Genomic DNA, 18,179 nt, shown 5'->3' with positions numbered 1-18,179 from the left:
AAAATATTGTGTGGAACTGCAGAAAAGACCGCAAAGGGCTTCATTGGTTCGTTGGGGGCCTCGATTAAAAGCACCACACCGTCGCTAACGTGGGAACAATCATTGTAACACATATTGTATTACAATTTTGCCTCAATTTGGCTTCCCAATAACAACAGATATGGATCTGGAGCACACTCACCGTACCCGAAAATTTGTGACTCGAGGTATTAACTGACTCAAGTCAGACTTAGATCACCAATTTTACGACTTGGACTTCTTTAACTTGACTTGACATTCACAAGACTTGACTCGATTTAGCCTTGAACGACAATTTTCACTTGCTTACATTTCAAAATCTGGATTTTCAAGATAGCATGCTATTTTTGGGGTTTTTTTGAAAAAAGTAAATGTTTCACGAGGAGCGCAGAGACAAGTGACTTGGAGAAAGATCCGAAGACGATTGCATTTTGATGAGAGAATGATCAAATCAGAAGAAGAGAATGACATCATGCAAGATTTCAACTCACCTTCCAGAGAACCAAGAACTGTCACGATGATACCGGTGTGACGGTCTGAGCGCTCCCCCGTGCTGAAAAGTCTTCTTGTGATGAATGCGCATGCGTTACTAACAGGGGAACTCTGGGTACGTAGTAGACGCTTACTGGGAAATCTCCCGGTCTCACAGTTCCCCCTCTGCTACATAAAAGGAGCTAGCATACGTTATATCCTAGCCCTAACCCTAACTTTAAAACAAAAGTTGATAAAAAGATATACATATATATGTACGTTCGCTGTGTTCATCTTTCTGAGACCTCCAAAGCGAACATGAACACTCGGTGACAAGTTGTCAAAGGGAACATGTCGAAGAATGGACGGGGATATTACAGAATGGCATGAAGTTCACAAAATATACGCGCAAAGAGACTTTGCAGCACCGGGAGCGCTCAGACCGTCACACCGGCAATGACAAGCAAGCTAACTTCATAGTTTCATTCATGTAGCTGATTAAACATGAACTAATCTCCACGTTATTTATGCGTTTAATTCAGGTGACAAAGAAAATGACTGTGAAAGTGTCGGTACAGCAAACTAACAAGTTCATTGACTGTCGGCTGATGACTAACCCAAGTCATGACTTGACTCAACTAGGATCTCAACTTAATTGTCTTCATTTCTACCACAGGAACTTGGGACAGGCTTGAAAACTTGATGTTCAGGACTTACTCGCATCCCTGCCAATTACGAGAGCGTTTTCAAGGTGGCTCTTGAACTGGTTATCACCAAATGTTGTGGCGAGTGACGCTGTGGCTCTGTGTAATGCGAAAGCAACCATATTCTTTCATTGTTCGATCTCGCTGTTCCTCATGCCTAGTAGTGAACACATCTGCCTCACAGTCAAGCGATCAGTCTAAAAATCTCTGTCTAAAATGCATGTTAAGTTCATTGACGATAACAATAAATTGCCCGTCTGTATGTGAATACTCGTTTCTCTATATGGGGCCTATGATTGGCTGGCAACCAGTTCAGGGTATACCCGCCTCTTGCCCAAACTCAGCCGGGGTAGGCTCCAGTTCTTGCATCATTTGGCGGAGCAGATGTGGAAAATTTGCCTCGAAGACTTTTGTCACATGGCTCACTCGATGTGCGAGAGACGCTTCCTACTCAATTCCCACAAGGGACGAGGCCCCGGTGCCAAGCTGAACACCCGAACCGACGCCACGGGAGAGGACTGCGCCTTCCACGCCGAGTGAGCCGACTGTTGCCCGGGCAACCCTTTCTCGCAGATTTGAAACTTGGCTCCGACGTGGGCCTACGCCTGCGTCTCTCCACAATGAAGGAAAAGGATTAAGGGCAAGGAGAAACAAACGCTCCAGTATCTGCTAGAACAGCCAAACCTTGAAAATAGGACAACTTGCATGAGCTTAAATTTCAAGTAAAATATGGACTAAAGAACTAAACTGGATTGATACCACCAGTCGAAAAATTAATTCCAATTTAATACCAAATATCTCTATAATGTATATAATATTATTTGTGGTTCTGCATGTTTACGCTGCATTTACAACACAAAAGGCATGATTTCATGACTTAATGCATATTTTTTTAACGATACTACCATCATAAAAAAAAACAAAAAACTGAACAGAAGAGTGTGAATCCTTATTTGTGAGGTGTATACCGGTCAATCTATGTTCCTAGCCTCAACTATGGGCATGAGCTGTGGGTCCTGATCGAAAGAACAAGATCCCGGATAGAAGTGGCCAAAATGAGTTTCCGCCGCAGGGTGTCCGGGCTCTCCCTGAGTGGTAGGGTGAGAAGCTCGGTCAACAGGGACGGGATCAGTGTCGAGCCGCTGCTCCTCCGCATTGAGAGGAGCCAGATGAGGTGGCTGGGGCATCTGATTCGGACCCCTCCCTGGTGAGGTATTCTGGGCATGTCCCACTGGAAAGCCACCTTGGGACATGCTGGAGAGACTTCGTCTCTCAGCTGGCTTGGGAAGGCCTCGGGATCCCTCCGGAAGCACTGGAAGAAGTGGCTTGGGAAAGGGAAGTCTGGGTATCCCTCCTGAAGCTACTCCCCCCGCGACTCGACCCGGAGAAGCGGTAGAAAATGGATGGGTGGATGTATGAAGTGTATTTTTACCGGTTTGCTAAACACGTTTTTTGCTAAACACGTCTAATTTGTTACGTTCTCTTACCTGTAAATTCAATTTCTCGTTCATTGTTAGCGTCACTTATGCTCTTTGCTGAACCGCGTCAAACACACACACAAAAAGTAATACTAAAAAACAACAACATTAACCTTCTGCCAAAGAACTGAAGCCAACGTCGCAGAAGCCTCAGGTAGCGCACTCCTCTGCCTTCTTGGCAGACAACAGTTCAGGCATTTGCATGGCTGCTAGATTCAGCTTGGACCCCGCACACAACCTTAATGGGATTTGTCAAAATGTGGGCCAAAGGAAATTTGAGGACCAACCACCCTAGTCAAAGCCGGAGGGCATTAAAAAGAAGAAGCAGTGAGCCTGCGTGGGCATCAACTGTCTCATTCCACTCTACTGGATTTTTGTAAAAAAAAAAAAAAAAAAAAAAAAATTCCTTTCTTTTCTTGACGTCTACTTTGCACTTGCAGTCAGGTCAGCGTGTCGAAATGTTTCCAAATATAATCCTTGTGTTGTTCTCCAAGCAATTAAGGCAGCTGGCCTGTGTCCAAACACAGCTGGCCGGCGATGCTTTAACTTGCACGTGGGTCACGTTTGTGGGCTGACAGGATCACAGCGAGCAAGCCAAGCGGGAAGAACGGCGAATGCGGCATTTGCAGAGCACGACGCCTACAAAGTGACTAATGGCTGCAATCTTTTTTTTTTTTTCCCCCCCCGCGCTGCGGTGCAACCCGGTCCGCAACAAAAGTCGAGATGTACGACTTTTGTAAAACAATTGCATGAACTAACTCAAGTGTACGAACTAGAAAAGCACTGTATAAATCAGATGAATTATTAAGGCCCGAGCTCTGTTTACTTTTATTCTTTTGAAGAATGGATTCCCTTTCGGGTAGGCTTCAACATTCCCAAAAACTGACCAAGTTTCGCAAGCGCACGTGTCTTGATTAAAATTATTAAAATCTAATAGTGGTTCCCAGCATGACCTGTCACATCCCAGCGGTGCGGAGGCGGACCCAAATGCAGGCTTCTGAGGCAAAGGCATAATGTTCAGTGGGTTTTATTCTTAACTAAAGAGATGCAAAATTACACAGTCCAAGAAAGAAGGATCCAAAAAAACCGAGAAACAGGGTTCGATGACTATGAATTTAAGTAGAGGAGTGACACTTGATGCGGTGAAGCACACTCACTAACACAAAGCAACGAACTGGCAAATGCCAGTGACAAAACTTCAACTTAAAGGTCAAGTGTCATCCCTAAAAACATTCTAAAATAGATATTGAAATGAAAAATACATAGTCTATATGAAAAAAATATGAGCAGAGAGCGCGTCATCCATGCGCAAAGTTGCGGAAATGTCATTTGACATCCAAGTGGTCGCCATATTGGCCTAAACTCCTGCCCGTGACGTCACCCCGGACATTCGCCATTGAAAACACGCTGTGGCCCCAACTGTGGGAGACGAACACGCCCCTTCTGACACGGAAGGTCTTTTCCAAGAAGAGAACATCTCATAATCGAGTGACATTACCGGGGCAATATTTCCCTATTGTTTTGAGCCATATTTAGATGATATCCGGATCACGGCCAAACCACCTTCCCACCCCATCCACCTCTGCGCGGCAGTGATAACAACAACGTTGCCCGCGAGCGACGACGACGACGACGTGGCGAAACCGCCTCCCCGTCTGATCCACTTCCGCGGCGGAGATGAGCCACCCCGGCTAGCGGCCGACTGGCCTTGTCAACTGTATACACACCTTCCTGTCATTTGGAACCTACAAAGCTCTCATCCTTTGCACCTGTGCAATCCATTTTTCACGACGCACCGGATCATTTGGAAAAGTATGAAGACCAGATCCATCCTCCCGAGTGTTCGAGCAATATCCAGCAACGCAACGAGGCGGCATTTTAGCTGACATAAAGGAACAACGAGCTACCCTCCCGCAGGTAAAACTAATAGAAAGAAACGAGTCCGCTTGAGCGCGCTACTGCCTCCGTCGTCACTTCCTGCTTCTTCTCAAAAACAAATCCCTCCAGAGGATTTTCATGGCGGGAGTGACAAAAAGCCACATACCTCAAAATCATGTTTTGTGGTGAAAAAAATGGATGGGTCCATACCGCCTGCTGTTTTTTCATTAATATAATAAAAATCATCCATTTCATGACACTTGACCTTTAAATACTTGGTCCAATCACAGTGCCTCATGCGAAACAGATGCGACCGGGGACAGAGATGACCCCGTCCAGAGCAGCGGCCCGGCCACGACCAGGACGGCGAGCCTTGCTCATGACATGACCCAAAATTTGAAAGTTAAAAAGAATCAGAAAATCGACACGAAATCGGGTGGATATTTCACGCATCATAACAGGATGCAGGAAAAGGTGATCACTCAGTCGTCCGTTTTGTGAAATTTGGGGTGAATTTGATCGGAAGAATCCCTCCCATCATGATCATCGTCGCTATTATTATTCTGACTATTGCTGCAGAGGTTTAAAAATGCACCGTTTATTTCGTAAAAATATGAATCTCACTTTGTGGAAAAAGGCGAGGACGAATTCACCAGTGGGAATAAAGTGGAAAAGTATTCAACATGAAAGGGACCCAAAATCCTTCAGTGTTATCTCTCTCGTTCCGCACATAAAGTTAAGAGCGTTTTGATTAATTGTGGCTTAAAAGGTTCTGTAAAGCGATCGGCCTTATCTTGACGCGCACGCTCGCTTATTCTGACTGCGGTCTGGAAGCATCGCAAATCCTCAAACAGAATATGTCAGGACGCGGACGCCGCCGGCGCTGAAATATTCCGTCTGAGCGCGAGCGGTGCCGACCGGCCGAGCTCCGATTCGACGGAAGCATTCCCCAGGTGAGCGTCAGCCCGGGTTCCACCGGAACCGGAGGTAAAACGAGAAGTCAACAGTGTTTAGTCCGATAAAAGGCCGAGATGAAAAGAAAGTTTGGCAGTTGAGCACGAGGCCCCGACATTTATAATTCAACGGCGGTGATGCCGAGTCGAGGCCACCCGAGAGACGCCGGGGCCGCTTTCTCCCGCAACCTCGTTACTTGCCCCGTAACAACGCGGACGACAAAATCTTCGGGACCCGGAACGTGATTTCCTCGTCGCCTGATGGAATTTCCTTCGCCGCCGCGTGAAAGAATGCCATCAGCGATACGCGGGTGGCTTCCCCCTGACCTTGAGCGCGTCGACTCCCTCGATAATGACCTCAAACAGAGAGGAAGTACAAAGTACCCGAACAATGGATGCCTGTTCCAGATGATACGTGTCTGTATTGCAGTATTACGACTGCGTTAGTGTCAATTTACAACATCAGGGTATCGCTTCAGAAGAGTGTCAATTCGTATTACAGTTTCAGCTGTATTATAGTATTACATTACGTGTTGCGCTATTACTGCAAGATTGTGTTGCAGTTACAGCTATATTACACAGTTACTTTACAACTGCGCAATATTATTATGATACAGTTGTGTTTGAGAGGCTACAGTGGTACTAAATTATTTCTTTATGACCGTGTCACAGTATTACAAAGTTCCAAATGTAGTATCAAATGGAGTAGAATGTTCTTCAGTCAGTAGTGCTATTTTTTTTTTTAAGGTACGTTTTTTCAGACTCATACCAGTTTGAGTATTTATTCCCTCCCGAGTATGAGACCAAGTACTGATGCCACAATATTTCAACTAAGAGCGGCACTGTGGACCAGCTGGTAAAGCGTTGGCTTCACAGTTCTGAGGACCCGGGTTCGATCCCAGCCCCGCCTGTGTGGAGTTTACATGTTCTCCCCGTGCCTGCGTGGGTTTTCTCCGGGGTCTCTGGTTTCCTCCCACATCCCAAAAACGTGCAACATTAATTGGACACTCTAAATTGCCCATAGGTGTGATTGTGAGTGCGGCTGTTTGTCTCTTTGTGCCCTGCGATTGGCTGGCAACCAGTTCAGGGTGTACCCCGCTTCCTGCCCGTTGACAGCTGGGATAGGCTCCAGCACTCCACGACCCTCGTGAGGATAAGCAGCAAAGGAAATGATTGGATGGATATTTCAATTAAGATAATTGTAAACAAAGGCCTTTCTCCCTTTCTCATGCACTTTATGATTTGGTGATGTGCAGCAGTGTCGCCCTAACTACTGGTGAGGAGGACTTAAAATATCTTTATCAGTTTTTTTTTTTTTTGGCCTTCATGCCTACCGAGTACCTTGTGAATGTGAATCGATTATGAATCAAATCAATAAGCGCCATCGAAAGTGGAATCGGAAAAGTGGAAATCATCATCATCAAATCCTATCCATAATTGCGAAGTTCAGGAAGCAACGTCAGCTCATGTTCCTGTCATGAGCGGGGCTGGAGAACTGCCAGGAGGGACGTGGCCTGGTCACCGCTCTGGGCGGCGCGACCTCTGGCTGTTCCACATTTGTCACGGGCATTTGCCAGTTCATTCAGTTCGCACCAGGTCACCGGGTGCGGACACCGCTTCTGAAATAAAATCCACTGGACATTATGCCTCTGCCTCGGAGTCCTGCATTTGGGTCGTCCCCCGCACCGACTGCTCGTGACAGTTGCTTGTGTTACAGTATTCGAATATTATTACACACACACACAAAAAAAAAAAAAAAAAAAAAACCCTCAGCGGAATACTTTACTCATCACTCATCCGGGTCATGTATTCAGTTTGCGCTTGAGTTTCTGTTTTGACTGCGTCAGTTACTATAAAAACCGGGTGATTATAAATGACCTTTAGAATACTTGCGCGTCACAGTGAATCAGCCATATTGTGACACGGCGACGCGGGGCCGCAGCGCAAATGTGTCGCGGCGCGAGCGACCGCGCTAACGGTCGCGTCGTCCGAGTGATCGTAGCGTTAGTGGACAACTGCATCGGCGTTGCTCCGAACTTGTCACAATGTGAGCGCATCTTTTGTGCCACAGGGACAGCCTTCGTCAAGATGACGCCGTCGAAAAGGGGAAACATTTAATTCACACGACATCGCTTGACAATTTACTTTCTCGTCGCGAACTCTTCATTTTAATCAGGCTCTTCCTGACATTTTTCCTGCCAGCATTCTACAATACGTTTGTTTGAAATGCAGCTTGTTGTAAAAAAAAAAAAAAAAAGGAGAGACATCAAAATACTTTGAGGGTGAGTTGGCAAGGAATGGGGTCAGCAGGTAAATAAATGAAACCAGCACGGGGGAGGATGCAGTTGGGGGTGCGGGGGGCGGGGGGGGGTGTAGCCGTGGCCTCGTTTCCAACCGCGAGGCCAATTTTTTTTTTCTTTTTTTTTTGTGTTTTCCGACAGACCTTCACAGCGGCTGATTGCTGTTTGTTTGCTGAGAGAGCAATTGCGCGCAGACTTCAGGCCAAAACACAGATTAAGGTTTGTTCAGTCACCCTAAAAAGCAAGCCGTTATCGTAACCGTGGTAACGGCACTCGCCAAAACTTAAAAAGGAGGAGCCCGGGCATGTTCTAATTTGAGTAATGGCCCATGATTTGGCCTAGCATCATTGATAAACCCCAGATTGCCTACATCCATCCATCCATTTTCTTAGCTGCTTATCCTCACAACGGTCGCAGGGAGTGCCGGAGCCTATCCCAGCTGTCAACGGACAGGAGGCAGGGGTACACCCTGAACTGGTTGCCAGCCAATCGCAGGGCACGTTGAGACAGACAACAGTCGCCCTCACAATCACACCTTGGGGCAATTTAGAGTCTCCATTGAAAGCACGTTTTTGGGATGTGAGAGAAAACTAGAGTGCAACAGAGAAAACCCGCGCAGGCACAGGAAGAACATAAAAACCCCACACAAGCGGGGTTGGGATATGAATCCCGGTCCTCAGAACTGTGAGGCCAACACTCTAACACGTTGTTCCACCGTGCCACTGCCTACATTAATATTGCATTTTAAACTGTAAATATATATTTTTTAAAAATCTATGATCTAAAACCGTTCAAATGTGGAGGGACTCGTTTTACAATATTATCCTTAAAATAATTGCCTTTAAAAAAATTTGATTGCATAAAAAAAGCACTCAATGTATATTTCCAGATTCCTTTAACCACCCAACATACAGAGCATGTCCCTCAGTTGTCATACTTGCATACATACTTCCTTGACCCCAATTCCTGTTCAGACAGGGCTTCATTGTCAGCTTCATGTGTTATAAAAGGGGAAACAAAAAAATCTTTTTCATTTTTTGGGTGGGGTGGGGGGTGGTGGGGGCTTCCTTTCAATGGACATTTTGCTCCTCTGTCTGGCGTGCAGCCTGGATTCATTAGGCCCGTCTATGGCATTTCCCATTATGGGTTACCATTAAACTAGGAGACTTCAAGGAAACTGTTTAATTTAGCCCGGTGGGGACGCGTTGGCCTCACAGTTCTGAGGACTCAGGTTCGATTCCAGCCCCACCTGTGTGGACTTTACATGTTCTCCCCGTGCCTGCGTGGGTTTCCTCCGGGCACTTTGGTTTCCTCCCACATCCCAAAAACATGCAACATTAATTGGACACTCTAAATTGCCCCTGGGTGGATTGTGAGTGTGACTGTCTCTATGTGCCTTGCGATTGGCTGGCAACCGGTTCAGGGTGTATCCCGCCTCCTCCCTGATGACAGCTGGGATAGGCTCCAGCACTCCCCGAGACCCTCGTGAGGATAAGCGGCAAAGAAATTGGATGGGTGAATGTGTAATTTTCTTTGTGGTATGTTTATTTTGGCAATAAAAATATCAATAAACAGTTTAAAATTGCATTACACAGTTTTTAGAGCATACTTTAGGCAATTAACATTTTGAGGGGGATGCCAATTATTCGCAGTTCACGCCATTTGCGGCAAACTCACCTTTGTTATCTTTGCAGGCATTATTTTCAGTCGTAAATGTAAAAGTAAGTCAAGCACTGCGCTGAGTAAAAGTCAAAGTCAGTAAAACAGCCCGTCTTAACTTTATGACGACAACAATTGTCTTATTTCACATGCGCTCCTCATCAGCCTCATTAAGAGTCCTGCTGTTTTGAAAAAGATAATTTGTGTTCCCGTCATTGAGGAGTTTCAGTCATAAAGCCAGGAATACGACACCGCATATCAGGGAACACACGCGTATTAATTTCATCCAGCGGTTTTATGGCCCAGAATAAACTCCTACCGGCATACGCTGTCCCCCCCCCCCCCACTTCGTCGTCGTCTTCTTCTCTCCAACAGAAATTTAATTATTGGCAGCAGTTGCACAGCGTAGTGAAGCGCTCGGGACTTTAATAACCGCTGAATCGCCAGCTGTGAACTATTAAGCAACACCGGCGACAGCCAGGGACGCCTCCCAAGCAGCTGGCCAAAGTAAAAGGCCGAGGTTTGACATGGCGGGAGGACTGGCACGCGGGAGACTGAGTTCTCGTGTCGCAATAAAAGTCATTTTCGAACGGTTCGCTAATACAGAGGAATTAAAAGTTCTCACATCCTGTACTGTGTTAATTGATATTACATTCCAAAGTACAAAACTTAAAAATGATTACATTTAGTGTTATAGCCGGTCCCAAGCCCGGATAAACGCAGAGTGTTGCGTCAGGACGGGCACCCGGCGTAAAAACTGTGCCAAACAAATATGAGCGTTCATCTAAAGAATCCCATACCGGATCGGTCGTGGCCCGGGTTAACAACGCCCGCCCCCGGCAATGCTAATTTGCAGGGCGTCGGTGGAAATTCAGTTACTGTGGGTCGAAGACAAAGAAGAGGAGGGAAGCGGATTCGTCTTCAGAAGAAAAAGAGGAATGCACAGAGCCTACAAATGAGTGTAGGGACTTTGAATGTTGGGACTATATTGGTAGAAGGGTGCTGAGGATGGAGCTGCCAGGCAAAAAAGTGAGAGGAAGACCAAAGAGGTGATGGATGTGGTGAGGGAAGACATGAGGGTAGTTGGGGTTGGAGAGAAAGATGCAGGAGATAGGCTAAGATGGAAAAAGATGACACGCTGTGGCGACCCCTAACGGGACAAGCCGAAAGGAAAAGAAGAAGAAGTTATAGTCAGTCACGCTATCAATGTAGCAGCAGAGGCTAACATCGGTTTAGTTAAATTGCTAATGCTAGATTAAAGCAAAGCAAAAATATTTGTATAGCGCATTTCACACACGAGGTAACTCAATGTGCTTTACATGATTAAATGCATTTGAAAACAGAGAGATAAAACATTTAAAATGTGATAAAAACAATAAAAATGACAAACAAAATATTTAAAAAAAGAATTAAAACCGCATACAGTGCAAGTAATATGTGGCTATATTATAAAAAGCATGAGAAAAAACTAAGAGTTTTCAACCTGGAATTAGAACCATTCACACTTGGGGCTGACCTCACGTCTGTTGGCAACTTCTTCCACTTGTGTGCAGCATAATAGCTAAATGCTGCTTCACCGTGTTTGCTTTGGACTCTGCGCTCCACTATTTGACCTGAGTCAGTCCATCGCAGAGCTCTACTGGGTTTCTATTGCGTAAGCATTTCTTTCATGTGTTCAGGACCTAAACCACTTATTGATTCATAGACCAGTAGCAGAACTTTAAAATCTATTCTAAAGCTGACTGGAAGCCAGTGCAGGGACTTTAGGATTGGAGTTCTATGCTCTGACCGCTTTGGTTTGCAGCATTCTGAATGAGCTTCAGCTGTTTTATACTCTTTTTTTGGTCAGAAGACCATTACAATAGTCAAGTCTACTTGAGATAAAAGCATGGAGGAGCTTTTCCTGGTCTGCTTGACACATACAAGACTTGACTCTAGATCTGTTTTTAAGATGGTAGAAGGCAGATTTTGTGATTAGCGTTGCTAGCGCTGCTACTTTGTTTACGAGTGATTTCCATTCACGGTGAATTTGAAAACAGTTTTCACACTTCAAACTGCCCTTTTAAGTAGAAGTACAGAAGTTTGAAAAAAGGCTCAGTTGTAGTTTAGTTTCTCTCTTATATTAACTTACATTATGTTTGTAGTGACAAGCAAAAACATTAAAAAAAAAAAAAAAAAAAACATTACAAAATGTTTTTTTTAAACCAAGAACAAGCCTGTGTTGGCTAATTTCTTTTGCTAATGTTGAGAACAGAGGAAGAAAAAAATGCTAAACTAGCTAAAAACTGAAAAAAGTATCATACATCTAATTTGTGTAGATGTAAATTTTCAGATTACAGAGATTTTTTTTTTTTTTTTTTGTGACTCCAGAACCGCAGTTGTACTCACCCGATACCAAACAATTTCCCGGAGCCTCCCATCTGTCTTGAAGTTACACTTGAGGGTCACCGTCTCTCCCACGACCACAGGAGGCAGCGGCTCGATGGTGACAGTCAGATATCCTGCCAAGGCACAGGCAAAAAAATAAAAATAAATGTGCAAGTTGAACAAAAACAGTCGTGCCGCCACAAGATGTTCACGGATTTAAAGTGTGCAAAGCAGAAAAAGAGGCGGCTAATGACTTATTACCGTCCCATCTGGTAAAACCAATTTGCGCCGCGCAAACGGCAAGTTGGCCACCTGTGCACAAAGACGTCTCGAGTCATCCTTCATAATAGCCTAACTGTTGGATGCAAATGACGCTCTTCCCGTGTTTACTGGGGTGTTTATTAGGAGAGGCTGCCTTTGGAAAGTTTCTGTGGGCGGCAAAAACTAAATGGACAACTTTCCATTTGGTGAAAAGACATCTCCAGAAGGCCCAATGACAGAGATAACTTTGGTGCAGCTGGCAGGGGATTCATTCCTATGAATCCCCCTCCGAGATAGACTCGGGTTCTCCTCCTCTCGTCAAACGGATGGAAAATTCTACATTTGTTTCAAGAATAAACGAGTCACTAGTTACTTGTCTGTTTCCAGACTAATACTGTCCTGTTCTGCATCGTGAATCACACAGATGGGACATTGCGATTTCTAAGGATAGTTGTAGAACTGTTGTACAAACTTGCATGACTTCATGGAGAATGTGGTGCATATTGACATTTAGCCCTTTTCCACGCCGTTAAATGCTTCTTGCAGTGCAATTATTATGAGATTATGAGATATCGGCATGTCGTTAGAAACAGATCAAGGACATTTGACCAAACTGCTAGCCCCTCGCATTAATCTTCTTCTCAGCTTGTCCCGATCAGGGGTCGCCACAGCGTGTCATCTTGTGCCATCTTAGCCTATCTTCTGCATCTTCCTCTCTAACACCAATTGTCCTCATGTCCTCTCTCACCACATCCATCAACCTTTTCTTTGGTCTTCCTCTCCCTCTTTTGCCTGGCGGCACCCTTCTACCAACATACTCACTCTCTCGCCTCTGAAGATGTCCAAACCATCGAAGTCTTCTCTCTCGACCCTTGTCTCCGAAACATCCAACTTTGGCTGTCCCTCTAACGAGCTCGTTTCTAATCCTATCCAACTTGTTGACTCAGAGCAAGAACCTCAACATCTTCAGTTCTGCCACCTCCAGTTCTGCTTTCTTCTTGTTTCTTCAGTGCCACCGTCTCTAATCTGTACATCATGCCTGGCCTCACCACTGTTTTATAAACACCCCTTCATCCTAGCAGAGACTCTTCTGTCACATAGAACACCAGACACCTTGCGCCAACTGTTCCACCCCGCCCTTCGCATTAATCAGTACCCAAAAAGTGGCTCTCAGTTTCAAAAAGGTTGTTGACGCTGATTTATAAACTCTCTGTGATCTGCACCAAGTGGGTAGTAGCTTCGGCCTCCACTGATGCATGTCAGTAGCACGCTTCTAGTGGGAGACGACAAGAAGAACCACAGCTGGTGACAAAGGAATGAATTACACCTCCCTGTCTGCAGCTTTCATTCACCTGGGAAGGCTTTATATAAAATCTGAGTCTGTGTTATTTGTGAGGACTTGATTTGTTGGACCTGCTGCCTTGGGATCGAAAATAGTGATTCCAGTCCATTATTCCTACCCTTTAGCAATTGGTGTTGTAATATCCTGTAATTCAATGAAAAGGGTGATTCATCAGCCTTGATGAGTGCTAGCTTTGAAGTTCATGAAGTCAAATTCCTAAACCAAGGTGACAGAGAGAGACCAGAGAGATTTTATGTATTTAGATTTGATTTTAAAATATTTAAACCCATTAAAACACTGTTTGTGGGAATTTGAAACATAAAAAATGGATATGTTCAACAGACTAATCTCCAATACCTGTGGTAGGATCACGATAGAAAAACCACAACGTAGACACAGGTAGACCTGAAGATTCAATCCAAAACTAAGGACGAGGGAGACCTTGATAAATAGTCTTCAAGTCGCTTGCCAGCTAACCCCAGACCCAACGCTCAGTGTTACATTCCGGTTAGCCTAAACCAGAACACGTTAAAGCCAAAACGCAGAAAACGGTGCAGCGACGTACTTAAGCTCACGAGCAGCGTGTCCATCATGTGAGCGTACCATTAATGTGCTCATTAAAGGATGTTGATTAAATCAGCGGCGTCGAGGGCTCTTCTCTCCGGAGTCATGTTGAGTGGTTAAACCTTAGCTCGTCAGCCGCTTTGAGAAAATCCCCAATACTTGACACAAAGCCGCAGGCCGAGCAGTCCGACTCGTGAAGGTTTTTCTCGTAAGAAATCGTGCTCACCGAGCATGACCGGAAGATAAGAAAGCTTACTTTAGGTCAATTCATCAAAACGTAGCAATATGATCCTTGTAAAGACAGAATTTTCAAAGTAGGTCTTGTATTGGATCGGCTAAGATTGTGGTGCTTCTGAAATATGTGAGACTAGCGTACAATATTTTAAAGGCCTAGTGGTTCACTCATGCTAGTGCGGAAAGGCATTTTGGGCAATTCATAGGGGGGGGTGGGGGGGGTCGAAGGGGAATGTAGTTTCGCCAGTGGACGAAACCCTGCAGGAAAGGATGGGGAATTTTCAAAAGAGCAAACTGCACGGATGATGCACTCGTCAGGGCGCTTCACGTCGGCGCGGTTGCGGGCTGCGCGAGCGAGCTGTTCCCACGCCAGCCGATCGCGGTCACGTTATGGATTTCACGCGCTGTAATTGCCGCGTTCTTCCCGCGCTTCTTGTTACGCCGAGGCTAAAAGGGGACCTGTGCGTGTGGCGGAAACGCCACCAAAGGTCATGCTTTCCCCATCAGTTTTCCCCGCAACTAGAGCATGAAAAAGGGCAAGATTTGGTACTTATCGAGAAGGACATTGCTTAAGCAACTGCACTGAAACAACAATCTGCACTGGGAGCGGATCGGTACATGGTACATACATACTGCTGCATGCTGAAAACAGTACCAAGCAAATGATGTGAGGGAATTGCTTCAGCGACACCCCACCTGAAAATAAATCAATTTCGAGGTGTAGAGTGGGAAACCGGTGTGACAGTCTGAGCGCTCCCCCGTGCTGAAAAGTCTCCTTGTGATGAATGCGCATGCGTTACGAACAGGGGAACTCTGGGTACGTAGCAGACGCTTACTGGGAAATCTCCCGGTCTCATAGTTCCCCTTCTTCTACATTGAGGGAAGCATGGATTGGACTCACAAAGAGACTTTTCAGCACCGGGACCGCTCAGACCGTCACACCGGAGAGTGTGAAGTGTTTAATTGGAAGATACCATATTAGTGGGTCGCTAGCGTCTAACTCGTTTTCATCTGGAGGAACAAGATCATCTCACGGGGGCTCCATGTTCTTCTTTGTCACATTGAGAACGTCAAATTTCCCAAAATGTAAATCTACTCCCAAACAAAATCCCGCCGCCACCAAATTGTGTCATGTGCCATCACTAACTGGACAACCCACATGACCGAAACAATATTACTCATTATTAACCATATAATATCTTGCTGCGGCATGGTGGTGAAGCTGGTAAAGCTGGTAAAGCTTTGGCTTCACAGTTCTGAGGTCCCGGTTCAATCCCGGACCCGCTTGTGTGGAGTTTGCATGTTCTCCCCGTGTCTGCGTGGCTTTTCTCCGGGCACTCCAGTTTCCTCCCACATCCCCAAAACATGCAACATTAATTGGACACTCTAAATTGCCCATAGGTGTGCTTGTGAGTGCACCTGTTTGTCTCGATGAGCCTTGCGATTGGCTGGCAACCAGTTCAGGGTGCAACCCGCCTCCTGCCTGTTGACAGCTAGGATAGGCTCCAGCACTCACCAGTGACCCTCGTGAGGATAAGCGGCAAAGAAAGTGGATGGCTGGATATCTCTCTCATCTAAAAATACGTATAGAAAACTCATTTTTTATTATTAATCCTTACTGAAGATATTATCTTCAAGGAAAGTGGTATGTAGGGACCCTCGTGGCCCGAGAAACCCCAAATGACCAGCAGCCACTGGGTTAGGCTAAGGTTAAAAGGTACCGACGTAAAAGTATGCTGGGGATTTTTCAAATGCACCAAGGTTTCACCGCACTATTCGTCAGGCAAAAAGTGTCATAAAGAAAATAATATTTGACAAATTTCCCAATTTTGCTCTCCCCCCTCCTCAAAAAAATCATCATCAAGGCGATCGAGTGCTAAAAATGGAGCGTTTTCCTGAATGGAGTCAGGTGGTGGTCTCTAAATGTTTTAAACAAATAATCTCAGCAAGTGCGACTGGCACGAAGGTGCGTTCACGGGAACAGTAAAATGGTTGCATCTTCGTGCTCATTCATTCCGGATTCAAACGTCGACAGATAATGAACATATGAGGGACTGCGTGCACTCTTAGTCAAAGTCCAAAGTACGCAGTTCCTCACTCCGGGAACATCATCGATTTGATCTGAATGACGTCAAAGCGCAAACTGTGTGTTGTGAGAATCAAGCAAGCTTTGACAAAAGCGTTACACAAGCCGTGGCCTTTTCATCACTTGTCAATCACGAGACTCCGGGCTCAGGTGTGTGTGTGTGTTGCAACCCTAACGGGGAGGGGGGGGGGGGTGTCTGTCTGTTGGCGGTGGAGGGTAGTGGTGACCAACGCACAATTTTTCCCCAAGATGGGCCAATATACCGCCAAAGCCTGGGAATTGGTATCAAGGAAGTATGTTGAACAGATACATCTGGACTGCAAGATGAGCTTTTGAATGTCAGGGTTTAGTCTGGGTTGTTAGCAGAAATTACAGAAAGGCTTCACCGTGCGCATGACTTCCCGTGTATTTTCAAGAAAAATCAATAAATGTCCGACAAAAACAGCCATAAAAGTAAGCCCTTCTCTCACAACCGCAAAAAAAATGTCATGTAACATTACAAAAACTTTAGTTAACGGACAAACTGTAGTTGTTCCTCAAAAGCAGAGTTTTTGAGAAAGAAGAAACCCAAAAAACATCTCGTTTTACAGGAAATACTAATTTTTGAATGGAGACCTATTTTTTCCATTTTGAACATGTTTAAAACCGTTAACGGGAGTCGTAATGATGTCTGTGTCACCATCGAAGCCAAAAAAAAAACCCGAGCCAGCACTGTTAACATAAACACGTGTGGGTATGTCCAATCAGAGCAAAGGGGGCGGCGGTCTTAGCCAAATATGGATAGACCAGATATAAAACTTTGCCAAAGAGAAGGCGCTGTAAGAGAAGCCTTTACTGGACACTTGTACGAAGACCAATGTGGTTTTATTCTTTTTTTTTTTTTTAAATTGCCTTTTTTTTTTTTATTAAATTGTTAGTGAGGTACTAAAGAGGTCTAAAGAGGAGGTCGCACATTTTCAGTCGTAGAGGCAGCACTTCATCAACCTGCCAAATGAGTGCGCGGACCGGGGGTTGTGAGTTCGTAGCTCACTGGGGCCTCTACTCGCCCAAGAGGGGTCGCGTCGGGAAGGGCATAAAAACTGTGCCAAACAAATATGAGGGTTCATCTGAAATGTCACGCTGTGGCGACCCCTAACGGGACAAGCCGAAAGAAACTTACTTTTACTAGCAAGTTCTCAATACAACAGACACAGCCAAGTGCAAATACTACCAAAGTACTTAGGATATGTCAAAAAAAAGAAGGCGTTTCAAACTAAAAGTTTGGTGTCAATTTCGAGTTTTCCAGTAAATACATTTATGCATCCATTTTCATGAGCAAAAGCAGCCATATTTGCGGGAGGTGGGTCCGTATGAACGTGCACACATTTGGCGGCAATCCAAATTAGAATTCACTCGACAGTCTGCCAGTTTCACAATCATCAGGACCACAAGTTGCGCCACAATCCATAAAATCCCACATAATTATTATGCATAAATCACAACCCATTAAGGACCCCAGAAGAGTCTTTGATCTCTGAACACATAAAATGATGGGGGGAGGGAGGGGCACCGACACGCACACACACAGAAGCAAGAGGTAAGACCACAAGGCGAGGTTCACAGAACCAGCCCCGGGAGAGTCCGAGCCGTCGACGTTTCACGGTCACAGTATCCGGGGGATGATAAGACACGAAGCCGAGAGCTGTCTGGGAACGTCGATGCGGGGAGGACAAATGCGTCGTTAGCTGGTGTGCGCGTTTCCTCGGGAGAGTTGTAAATAGTTATATAATCAGGGCAGGGGGAGGCGGGATGACGTTTACCGTCAACACCAGACGCAAAGCGCGATGCTGTTGCGGTTTACGCGCCTTAAGACCTTGACGGAATT

The 18,179-nt window shown here is 45.5% G+C and overlaps 1 protein-coding gene across 3 annotated transcripts in view; it reads right to left on the bottom strand.

Annotated features, from left to right (window-relative positions):
• igsf21a (immunoglobin superfamily, member 21a) overlaps nucleotides 1-18,179 on the bottom strand; it is a 300,524-nt gene that overhangs the window by 130,240 nt on the left and 152,105 nt on the right. For all 3 annotated transcript variants that reach the window (XM_061833614.1, XM_061833616.1, XM_061833615.1), the window contains exon 2: nucleotides 11,850-11,962. In XM_061833614.1, the coding sequence (XP_061689598.1) occupies nucleotides 11,850-11,962 (113 nt within the window). The remainder of the gene's footprint in view (nucleotides 1-11,849; nucleotides 11,963-18,179) is intronic.

This window comes from Syngnathoides biaculeatus, chromosome 10 (genome assembly GCF_019802595.1).
Source record: "Syngnathoides biaculeatus isolate LvHL_M chromosome 10, ASM1980259v1, whole genome shotgun sequence".
NCBI classification, from domain to species: domain Eukaryota; kingdom Metazoa; phylum Chordata; class Actinopteri; order Syngnathiformes; family Syngnathidae; genus Syngnathoides; species Syngnathoides biaculeatus.
The sequence above is the reverse complement of the archived record's forward strand: the minus strand, read 5'-3'. Positions and strand labels throughout refer to the sequence as shown.